Raw genomic sequence first — 12,495 nt, forward strand, 5'->3', positions numbered from 1 at the left:
GTTGTTATAGATATTGTAATGTTTTATTGTTTCTGTACTGATATATTGTTTTATTTAGTGATTCATAGTTTGATTCTCTGTAATGTTTTGATTCTATTGGCATGCTGGGAATTCACTCACTTTTTCTGGTGATAGAATGTGTGTACATGTTTGTTTAGTGGGGTTGGTTGGCTTCCCGCAGTTGTCAGATATGTCTTCTCATGTTTTTCCCATTTTTCATACAGTTTTAATAATGTTTTTAATAAATAGCCAGTTACAGCACTTAATCTGCACCTACTGTTTTGGCTTCTTATTCAAGCCTCTGTGTCATTTACCCTGGTCTTACTGTTTTTATTTATTTATCCTATTTTTCTATTCCTTTCAAATATGTCTGCTAGTGGATCTCTGTGACACTGGATGAGGCAAACAGGAACCTCTAAGTTGCTCTAATAAGTTTTCTTTGTCATGTACTGTGTGGAGTAGGCAGGAAAGGTGAACTTCTCCTGCCAAATACTAAAGTTGTTCCGTAAACTACTCGTGTTTTATGCTTGTCTCTGTGCAGTGTGGACCACAACAACAAAAAACCACCTAAACTGATTTTTGTTTCACGTTACAGAGACAACTTGCTGAACAGTTTTGTGGTCAATATTCTAACATGTCAGTTAAAAATAAAATAGAAATGAGAGTTATAATAACTTTTGATTCACTGAAACACTGAAACTCAGAGTGAAGTGTAAAAATTAAAATTAAAACCTTATTATAAAACATCAGAAGATCAAACTATCAGAGATGGCTGCCTGCTGCTAGTGGGGTAGTTTTTGTTTTTAGCTTGTTCCCTGAATCTTCGCAGGCAACTTAAACAGAAGCTATGATGGCATCTCAGAGACACAGGATCTCCGAAAGTCTCACAACAACATACATGGCAGCATGTCAGGAAAATTTGTTTTGCAGTCCTGTTTAGGCGTTAAATGTTTTTAAAGAAATATTATAAAATCTGACCTTCAGCTGACATCTCTGCAGTTTTGTTCATACAAACTATTTTCAGCTCTGTCGGTGTGTAAATATTTCTGTAGGATATGTCTGAATTTTATTTTTACTCTTAAACAACATATGTTAGAGTTTATAAACATACAGGTGTGAGAATGTAAACTTTATCAACATTTGCATTTGATTTCTGTGAGGATCAGACCAAAGTGAGAATCAGTGACTCCATCAAAGCAAACTGCACAAGTCTTCTCTGATATGCAGTTTAACAGAGTTGAGGTTAAATGTGAATGTTTGTATTTACAAACCAACAGAAGTAAATGATCATTTATTCTAAGGAGTCAGTAAATGTTTACACAACAATCAAAGTGAAGTTTCATGTTAAATAAATCTGAACCAATGACTGAATGTGTCTGAAAGCTGATTTACAGTCAAACACAACAACAGAATCACCTAATTTGATTTATTTCACTTCACAGAGACATTTTGTGATTTTCAATAATCAACTGAAATGACTGAAATGAAGATGCTGCTGAAGTAAACATATTGTCATTTTATCTGTTTAAACATTTTTAACCTGCTGATGAGACAGTTTCAGAACTTAGAAGTCATTTCTTTGAATTTGGAAAACGTTAAAGTAGACGTGTTACTATAAAATGTTATTTAACTGAAAACAAGATGCTGATATTTAGGATAATTTAGATATTGTAGTTGTAAAGTTGACTCTTGCTGATGTGACACAAGTTTAATCATTAATCCTTCTTTAAATAAGTGTCACCGTTTACTGTTCACAGTCAACAACTTTGAAAAGCAACGAAATCATCATCATTTAGATTTTAAAATTAATAAAATATTTACATAAACAACATGAGAAATATTATGAAAATATTAATTTAAAAGAAACAAGAATATTAAAAGCAAAAATTTCTTACAGAAACTCGAGTGGGTCAGATTTTCACATGAAAAAGTTCCTTTGGTTTATTGAATTGCTAATAGTTTAATTCAATCAATAAAATAAAAAAAAACCCTCATAATGAAGTTAGACAGTTTGATTAATAATTTCCCTAAAATTAAGCTGCTGGACTGAAAGAAACCCCCCCAAAACAAAACAAGACAAAAAAAAAAACCCCAGTTAAAATAAAAAATCACTTTACAATCAAATCTCAGTCTGACAGATTTTGATATCAGAGGTTTTGGCGTCTCCTGCCTTTCCAGTATAAAAATATGGGAAGAGTTTCTCAGTGAAAGTGTCTCTGTGGGTGTAGATGTGAGTCATGTCTTCAGGGTCATAGAAGGACACCTCCTCCCTGTCATAGTCCAGCTGGACTCTGATCCTCTGGAGACTCTTCTTCACTGTCACAGTCTGACCAACAACATCAGTGTATTTTCCGCTGCGATGTGTTAAACACCAGATTCCATATTTTGGTGTAGCAAAACGCTTTCCCTTCCTGTCAACTGACTCTTTAACTAATCCCACATTCCAGTGAGGATGGTCTCCCACCTCCACCTCCCAGCTGTGTTTCCCTGAGCTCAAGCCTCCAGAGCCAAAAACATTGGCATAATTTGTGTTTCTCTCTGGATTATCAGGAAGCTGCTGATTTGTGTCTCCTTGTCTCACACTGGTCAGATCATCAGACAGATAGAGACAGCCACTTGCAGTGTTTGGGTCCAGAATGACAGGACTGCAGTGGACCTTCTCCTTCATCTTCTCCCACACTCTGAAGGACAGGTTGCCCAGGTGTTTGGCCACATCTATCAGTGCTCCTGAGACCAGCTGTGGATCTGACACTGAGCTCTGGGCTCTGGCTCTGCTCTGAGTGTCTTTATAACTGCTGAGGAATGGCACGCTGTGTTTCTGCAGCTCTTCTTCAACAGCAGAGATGCTGTCTGACAGAGAGGAGATCTGCTCCTCAATCATCTTCATCTCTCTGCTGATAGTCCTCCCCTTCTGCTCCTCTTCCTCCCTCAGAGCTGCCAGTCTGGACTCCTCTTCCTCTTTCAGGAACTGCTGGAGCTTGTTGAACTCTGCTCTGATCTGCCTCTCTGTGGACAACAGCTGCTTCTTCATGTGTTCACTCATTTCATTGTATGTTTCCTCCACTTGTTTGTATTTGTTCCTCTTGTCCTGCAGAGACTTTAAGTCAGATTTCAGCTGCTCCTTCAGGTCACTGACTGCTTCTTCTACAGGAACCACTTTGTGACTCTGGTGGAGAGAAAACTCACACACAGGACACACAGCTCTCTGCTCGTCCACACAGAACAGTTTAGGCTCTTCATCGTGTTTACTGCACACTGCCATTAATTTCTTTTCTCCTGTTTCTGTGTCTGATGATCCAGTTTTCTGTCTTCCAGAAAATGAATCAGCAAGTTCTTTCAGTGCAAAGTTCACACCTGGATCATCCTTTGAAGATTTTCTTTTACAAATGGGACAGTTTTTGTTTGTAGTTTCTTCCCAGAATTTCTGCAGGCAGCTTGAACAGAAGCTGTGGCCGCAGCTCAGAGACACAGGATCTTTGAAAGTCTCTGAACACACATGGCAGCTCAGGAAATCTTCCAAAAGTCTGACTTTCTCAGCCATTTGATCTTAAAGTATTTTTAACTCACCAAATTAATGTCTCTTGAACTTTCTGTTTAAAATCCTCCAAACGTGTGTTTTTCAGCAGAGATCTGACTCCCTGTAATGGCGTCTCAGCTCAGTTTAAAAGTGTCGAAATTTACTTTCATTTTCATGAATCACAGTGACGTGGCAAACTGAAATGTGCATATAATACTTGTATTCGCTAGAGGGCGCTGTCACAGTAATTCAGATCGTTTGCAGGTTGTGCTTCACAAAAAACACAAGAGTGAAAATTGAAAAAGCGTTGACTTCTCCAAGTGTTTTTTAAAAAAACTAAACAGAGTATAAAACTGAAACAAAGAAGTTGAAGCTGCAAACTGCAAACACTTGATGAGTGCCTATACCTTCAGCCCTTGAAAACAGAACGCGTGATCAGTACATAAAATAAAGAAATTTCCATCAGACAATGAATCCAGTAGCCAATGGAACAAAAATACAACAGAGTCAAGAGCTCACTGAATCAAAACCTAATTTGACACAATGAGAAGCTTACATCTAAACACAGGGATTGTGGTGTGAGATGTAGATTTTCTGTGTTTTTGTGTCAGTGTTGCTGGTGTTGAAGCAAGTGTTTATCTGCATGTCCAGTAAGAGATGCAGATGATGGTCTGGGTCCATTATCTACAGCAGTTCACCACAGCAGCAGTCACTTGGATGGAGGAATCCAATCAGGTTGTGACTCAAACTGGATTCAAACAGCAATGATGAATTCTCTCATCAAGACACCTGCACCGCTCCCTGTGCAAAAAAAGATGGACATACAATTACTGTTTTTCAGATAAGTGCAAATATTCAGCAACTGCTGGGAAAGGCAAGACAGACATATTTATAGGAAATAACTGTAATGCTAATTTGAAGAGCTTCACACACGAGAAGTTAAAGGAACTGAAACATGTGAGAGAAACATTAACATATAAAGGTTTGGAGAGCACATGAAAAGAGATACTGCTGCACAGAAGTTTATTAGAGAGAAATTGGTTCTGCTCCTAGTTTATTTAGTTCAGTAGATTTCATTTACAGATTCTCTCTAGTAACGTCTAGCAGATGATAATATTTTAATATTCTTCTTATAAATGAATTTATGAAACACTGCACTAGCTAATAAAACACATTCAAAGCCATCCATCCATCTTCTGCTTATCTGGGTCCGGGTTGCGGGGCAGCAGCCTAAGCAGAGAAGTCCAGACCTCCCTCTACCCAGCCACCTCCTAAAGTTTGTCCGTGGGAACACCAAGGCATTCACAGGCCAGCCGAGAGATATAATGTCTCCGGCGTGTCCTGAGTCTGCCCCGGGGCCTCCTCCCAGTGGGACATGCCTGGAAAATCTCACCCAGGAGGCATCCTTGTCAGATACTCGAACCACCTTAACTGGCTCCTTACAATGTGGAGGAGCAGCGGCTCTACTCTGAGACCCTCTTGGTTGGCTGAAATCCTCACCCTATCTCAAGATTCAGGATTCTATCTCTAAGGGAGAGGCCAGCCACCCTTGGGAGGAAGTCTCATGTTAATTTGCATTAGCATTAGGAGACTTACAGTCACCATGGTTTAGAGAGCATGTGAAAGAAGATACAGCTGGAGAAGAGTTGATTAGATCTTCTCTCTGAAACTGCTGCCTCCTGCTCTCCACTCTCTTTTTGAAAGACAAAAAACCCATACATGACAAAGTTAGTGAGCCAGACACAAACAGATTATCCATATGACAGCCTCAGACTCCTCAGTGTTTCCACTAAAAAGCAGGTGTCCATTTAATGAACTTTTACTATTAAAACAATAGTAAAAGTACTTTTAATAATACAAAATACTCGTCCTCTCTGTGCTTTCATTGCTGGTGAAGTCCACCTTATCATGTTATTGTTAATATTAAAAATATACAGAGTTTGCATTTAGTGAGTATTAACAAATGATCCTGACCACAACCTTCTTTGATGTAAAGATATGGCAAAAAGCTAAATGTTGGACAATCAATGGATTAAAAAAACAAAACAAATTCTCCAAAATTGTGTTTTTCAGCACAGATCTGTCAAAATAAACACGTCTCGGCTCAGTTCAGCAATGTAGAAATTTAGTTTAATTTTCATTCACTGTAGTCAAGAGGCAGCATGGTGGAGTGGTGGTTAGCAGTGTTGCCTCACAGCCACCTGGGCTGGGCCTTTCTGTGTGGACTTTTCATGTTTGTGTGGGTTCTCTCCGGCCTCTTTTCCACCTCCACTTGATATCAACAATATGTTATTTGTCTTCACCAGATGGCGCTGCTAGGCTGTTGTTCAGAAACGCATATTATTTGTGTGAGTAGTTGCCCTTAAAACAAAAACAAAAAAGGAAAACAAGTAAAACATTTTGACTTCTCATGTTTTACTTTATCTTAATATAGCATAAAAATGAGACCAAGAATGTGAAGTCTTTGGTATCTTACTTATTGAGGAACAATGCAATCAGTAGAGGTGGGCAGATCGATCCAAGTATTGATAGTATCGATACCAACTCTGGTATTGCTATGGGATCAAGTCTACCGTGATAGGATTGATGCTTTGTTTCTATCCCCACATATTTGTATTAAATTCATACATTTTTTGGAAATTAAAATTATACCTCAAACATGCAGTCTGAGGTATAATTGTTACATGCCACGACAAGTGGCACTGTTATTCCTCTGTTTCTCTTGTCTTTCAAGTGTAAAGCCTGTATCTATTGGCCCATTTAAAGTTAATTGGTATGTGTCTATTGGCTGATCTGTGCACAGTAGGTCAATCACTTGCCAGGGATCATTACAAAAGGGCAGCTGCCTAGCTGGTTGAACCTGCTTCTGACTCTCTCTGTGTTTCTGTGTGTGATCTTAAGGTGGGTTTAATAAAAAAAAAACCTGCATTTCCTGACTCAAATCAGTTTAGTTTGAATAAAACAATATTGATTCATTAAATCCTGAATTGATTTTTAAAAGAAATATAATTTGCCCGGCACATCAGAATCTCAGCTTAAAGCTCACAAAACTATTTCAACACAGCAAACAGCTGAAACAGGAAATAGCAGCAGGTGAACGGATCTGCAAAAAGATTTAAACACAAAGTGTGGATCTTTCATCTGTACGTGGACATGCTGTCAGGAGCTGAAAGCCGACACCTCACAGATTCTGCAGCTGCAGGTTTCGTCACTCTCCGACCAAAATTCACTGAACCAGCAGCAAAAGAAGATCAAAACTACATTTCGCATTTAAAAAATTGTCATGAATTTCCCTCTTACATTAGCTGTTTTGCTCCCACCAGGATAAAAATCACACTTTCTGCACAGCTTTCTCTTTACAGTTTGTGGTAATTAATGCACAATTTTGCTGTTTGCCAACCGCCAATAAACAATATAAAGAAGAAGAAGCTCTCTCTCTCTCTCTCTCTCTCTCTCTCTGTGCTGGTTTATCATCAAAAATCTCTATTTTCTGCATTATTTGCTTGTTTATTACACTACAGTCTACATTTGTGTTCAGTGCTTTTGTTTTTTCAAAACTGACCCCTGACAAGAAAGCCTCATTTCTGCACTTAGCTGTGCCTCTAATAAAACCTCTGTGACTTTGCTCTGCTTCACTTCAGCAGCATCAGGTAATGTTCATATGTTGATTCATGGTTTTCTTCTGTTTTTGATCTACTGCAGAATATTTTAAGGCGGTTATCTGTTAGAAAAAGCCAGGTCAGGAAAATCTCCTTTATATTTTTCTATGTTTTATCCTTGTGTACTTTGACACAAAGGCATCTGCTGTGATGCTTACACACCTCTGATAAAGTCTCATACGTGTCAACTTTGTTCTTATACACATATATAAAAATATGGATATACTGATAAATGATCATAATTATATTTCTGACTGAGTCAAAACTGAACTGAATTGGAATCGAATCAGTTACAGAACAGTGTTTGTGGGTGGAGGCTGGACAGATGCAACAGAGCGACAACTGTTAAAACACTAGGTTATGTGTCGATGAAACTTTTGTGTGGTTATGACCTTTTTGTAGAGCAGTGTCTCCTTTACACGCACTGTGACAGTTTCACGCTCTGGCGGGCAGCTCCCTGCGCTTGGAGAGAAATCCTGCTCAAGCGAGTAAATTGACTTTTGACAGTTTGGGGGCAGAGCCCAAACGAGGACGGGGTCCTAATGTGAGTTACACTGTGGCAGCGACAGAAATGCTGTTTTAAACTGTATTTGTTTACAATTTGAAAAATAAAGTTTGCTGAATTCATTGTTAACAGTTATTGTTTGCGTGCAGCGGTGGAAATACAGACAACTGTCACTGGATTATTTAATGCTGAAGAAATCTTTAAACCAGAGGATTCTAGTTCTGAAGCCTCTGCACTACAGTGACACCAGAGAGCAGAGACATTTTAACCAGTAGAGTTTTGGCCAGATTCTTTCCCCGCAGGAGAGCTTTGTTGGACGAGCCCTGGACTGAATTTGTGGTGGTTGCAGATGACACACAAGACTCAAACTTACAGACACTACAGCGACCACATCTGCAGAATTGGTTTGATTGGATCATAAAAAGACAATTTGCTTTATCGCAGCAGGATTCTGGATTTGAGCTGATCAGACTGACACTGACCTGAAGTGAAAGTGTGATTAGACATTTTATTTGTTTATTTAAAATATTTACAGATGAACTTGGCTCAGTCTTAGTGTTCTGTTTATCTGTTAAGTGAAGTCATTTCTAACATTTAATGATTTACATTTAAAAATGGGATAAGTGTAAATGTTTACAGTGTAAACATTTTTACTAGAGAAGAAAATATGAACTTTGTCTCCATCTTGTGCGTAAATATAATATACAAAAAAAACACTATTATAAAGCTGGACCTTCATCTGAAATCTCTGCAGCTTTGTTCATACAAACTATTTTCTGAGTTTGTAAACATACAGATTAGCTGTGAGAATGTAAAGTTTATCAATGATTACATTTGATTTCTGTCTGGGGTTAAATGTGAATGTTGGTCTGAAAAAAAGATTTAAAATGTAGCTGCTTAAAATAAATTCTTGATTTTATAAAATCTGCTGATTGTTTCAATAAAACAGCTTCAGCACAACAAGAATATTTACAAACTAATAGAAGCAAATAATATTTTATTCTAAGGAGTCAGTTAAATGTAAACACAACAATCAAAGTGAGTTTCCATGTTAAATGAATCTGAACTAATGACTGTGTCTGAAAAGCTGATTTACTGTCAAACACAACAACAACAGAATCACTGAATTTATTTATTTCACTTCACAGAAACATTTTGTGATCTCAATAATCAAAGAGAGCAGTTAAAGAATAAGATTGAAGTACAAATCAAAGGTGATTCATTGAAACACTGAGACTGAGAGTGAAGTTTGAAAATCAAATGAAAACCTAATTATGAAACATGAGAAGATCCAGAAATCTTTCAACCTGTGAGAGATGTCAGCTTCTGATTAAGGTTGAAAACAACACAAGAAATAACATTTTTAATTAAATCAATCAAGTGTAGTTACACTGATGAGACAGCGTCAGAACTTAGAAGTCATTTCTTTGAATTTGGAAAACTTTAAAGAAGACGTGTTACTTTCAAATGTTATTTAACTGAAAACAAGATGCTGATAATCAGGAAATTTAAATCTTGTAGTTGTAAAGTTGACTCTTGCTGATGTTTAATCATTAATCCTTCTTTTAAGAAGTGTCACAGTTTGCTGTTCACACTCAACAACTTTGAAAAGCAAAGAAATCATCATCATTCAGATTTTAAACCTATCAAAAATATTTACATGAACAACATGAGAAATATTCTGAAAATATTAATTTAAAAGAAAGAAGAAAAAAATGTAAAAGTTTCTGACAGAAACTCGAGTGGGTCACAAGATTTTCACATGAAAAGTTGCTTTGGTTTCATTGAATTGCTAATAGTTCCACTAGATCAACAAAATGAAATAAAACCTGATAATGAAGTTAGACAGTGTGATTAATAATTTCCCTAAAATTAACCTGCTGCTGTACTGAAAAAACAGTTAAAATGAAGAATCACTTTACAATCAAATCTCACTCTGACAGATTTTGATATCAGACGTTTTGGCATCTCCTGCCCCTCCAACACTGAAATATGGGAAGAGTTTCTCAGTGAAAGTGTCTCTGTGAGTGTAGATGTGAGTCATGTCTTCAGGGTCATAGAAGGACACCTCCCCCCTGTCATAGTCCAGCTGGACTCTGATCCTCTGGAGACTCTTCTTCACTGTCACAGTCTGACCAACACAATTAGTGTATTTTCCACTGCGATGTGTTAAACACCAGATTCCATTTTCTGGTGAAGCAGAACACACTCCCTTCCTGTCAGATGACTCTTTAATTAAACCCACAAGCCAGCGAGGATGGTCTCCCACCTCCACCTCCCAGCTGTGTTTGCCTGAGCCGAAACCCTCAGAGCCAAAAACATTGGCATAATTAGTGTTTCTCTCTAGATTATCAGGAAGCTGCTGTTTTTTGTCTCCTTGTCTCACACTGGTCAGATCATCAGACAGATAGAGCCAGCCACTTGCAGTGTTTGGGTCCAGAATGACAGGACTGAAGTGGACCTTCTCCTTCATCTTCTCCCACACTCTGAAGGACAGGTTGCCCAGGTGTTTGGCCACATCTATCAGTGCTCCTGAGACCAGCTGTGGATCTGACACTGAGCTCTGGGCTCTGGCTCTGCTCTGAGTGTCTTTATAACTGCTGAGGAATGGCACGCTGTGTTTCTGCAGCTCTTCTTCAACAGCACAGATGCTGTCTGACAGAGAGGAGATCTGCTCCTCAATCATCTTCATCTCTCTGCTGATAGTCCTCCCCTTCTGCTCCTCTTCCTCCCTCAGAGCTGCCAGTCTGGACTCCTCTTCCTCTTTCAGGAACTGCTGGAGCTTGTTGAACTCTGCTCTGATCTGCCTCTCTGTGGACAACAGCTGCTTCTTGGAGTGTTGAATCATTTCATTGTATGTTTTCTCTACTTGTTTGTATTTGTTCCTCTTGTCCTGCAGAGACTTTAAGTCAGATTTCAGCTGCTCCTTCAGGTCACTGACTGCTTCTTCTACAGGAACCACTTTGTGACTCTGGTGGAGAGAAAAGTCACACACAGGACACACAGCTCTCTGCTCATCCACACAGAACAGTTTAGGCACTTCCTCATGTTTACTACACACCACTGTTAATTTCACTTTGTCAGCTTTCTGTCTCCCAGCAAATGAATCAGCAACTTCTTTCAGTGTAAAGTTCACATGAGGATCATCCTTTGAAGATTTCCTTTTACAAATGGGACAGTTTTTGTTTTTAGTTTGTTCCCAGAATTTCTGCAGGCAGTTTGAACAGAAGCTGTGGCCGCAGCTCAGAGACACAGGATCTCTGAAAGTCTCTGAACACACATGGCAGCTCAGGAAATTTTCAAAAAGTCCGAGTTTGTCAGCCATTTGATCTTTAAGTATTTTTAACTCACCAATTTAGTGTCTCTTCAACTTTCTGATTAAAATCCTCCAAACGTGTGTTTTTCAGCAGAGATCTGACTCCCTGTAATGGCGTCTCAGCTCAGTTCAAAAGTGTCGGAATTTACTTTCATTTTCATGAATCACGATCACGTGTTAAACTGAAACACGCACATAACACTTGTGCCCGTTAGATGGCGCTGTCACAGTCATTCAGATAGTTTTCAGTTTGTGCTCCTTAAAACGACACCAAAGTGAAAAATGTAGAAAATCTTGAATTCTCCTTTAAAAAAACGAAACCTAAATAGAACATAAAAATGACACAAAGAAGGTGAAGCTGTGGTGTTTCAGAAGTTCAAGTAGGAAAAGTCAGCGTGTTCTCAGAGTTTCTGCAGTTTGAACTAAAGTTTTCGTTGCAGCCAAAGACATAAATTTGGATTCATCAGACCTCTGCTCTCACGCTCAAAACAAAGAAAAATTCTTGACCCTCATGAACATGAAGCAATAATTCGGAGTAAAATGCAGCTGAAATATATAAAATCAAAAGTTTAGTTTTTTTCAAATAATACATCATTAAAATATGCTTGTTATAAACTAAATGTATACCAGTGAAGTTAATTTCCTTTGACCAGATTCAATCAAAGATTACTGTATTACTGTAAACTGACTACATGTAAGTAGTTCGAGTTCAGGGACACAGGATCTCTGAATGTCTCTGAACACGATACAGTTCAGGAAAGTTTCTACACGCATCAAATGTCACATCTTTACAGCTTGAACCTTACAGTCCTTCAAGAAAGCAAAGTTCTTTTAGAGAATTCACCTGTTGTCATGGTGTTCTAGAGAATTAATAACCACCAAACACAATATCTGCTTTTACTACCTGGGCTGTGGCCGCAAACCTGCATAAGAGTTTAGACCTTTAGACTCCAATTTCAAGTTTGTCATGAACTGAAATGTGATGAGCTGACCAGTGTTAGAGATGTCACCGAAATAATAATGAAAAAAAAAAAGAGAAAAATCACAGAGAACAGACCAGAAATGCTAATAATAAAAAACAAAAAACAAACTGATATAAACTTGTTGATATGACATAATATGACACTGAACTGTGTCAACACAGAAGAATTTACTGTCACATGTCACAAATCAGATTCTGTTTATCTGCAGGTCCAGTAGGAGATGCAGAGGATGGTTTGGGTCCATTATCCACAGCAGCAGTCATCAGGATGGAGGGATCCAATCAGGTTGTATAAACCGAATTAATGAAATATTCAGTTTTCTTTTTTACAATCCTAACCTCATTACTTTCACCAAATAAAATATTTTACGTAACGTGGAGCAACGTGTGCATGGTATACCGATTATTGGCCATGATTGTAGCATAACTATCCACACATAACATGAGCTTTATTCAGACCATGACATGTGAATTAAGACGATAACTATGGTGTTATACTTGGTTAGAGTTGTAGGG

General features: G+C 38.2%; 2 protein-coding genes across 2 annotated transcripts; both read right to left on the reverse strand.

Annotated features, from left to right (window-relative positions):
• Positions 1 to 2,014: 2,014 nt before the first annotated feature.
• LOC134639017 (nuclear factor 7, brain-like) lies at positions 2,015 to 3,646 on the reverse strand. Its single transcript, XM_063490021.1, has one exon. It carries the CDS (start codon positions 3,539 to 3,541, stop codon positions 2,120 to 2,122), a length of 1,422 nt encoding a protein of 473 aa, XP_063346091.1. The 5' UTR covers positions 3,542 to 3,646; the 3' UTR covers positions 2,015 to 2,119.
• A 5,256-nt stretch (positions 3,647 to 8,902) lies between these two features.
• On the reverse strand, positions 8,903 to 11,108 carry LOC134639072 (E3 ubiquitin-protein ligase TRIM35-like). The gene has a single exon (XM_063490107.1). The coding sequence runs from the start codon at positions 11,004 to 11,006 to the stop codon at positions 9,606 to 9,608; it is 1,401 nt and encodes a 466-aa protein (XP_063346177.1). The 5' UTR covers positions 11,007 to 11,108; the 3' UTR covers positions 8,903 to 9,605.
• Between the last annotated feature and the right edge of the window lie 1,387 nt (positions 11,109 to 12,495).

Source organism: Pelmatolapia mariae, linkage group LG12, assembly GCF_036321145.2.
Source record: "Pelmatolapia mariae isolate MD_Pm_ZW linkage group LG12, Pm_UMD_F_2, whole genome shotgun sequence".
NCBI classification, from domain to species: domain Eukaryota; kingdom Metazoa; phylum Chordata; class Actinopteri; order Cichliformes; family Cichlidae; genus Pelmatolapia; species Pelmatolapia mariae.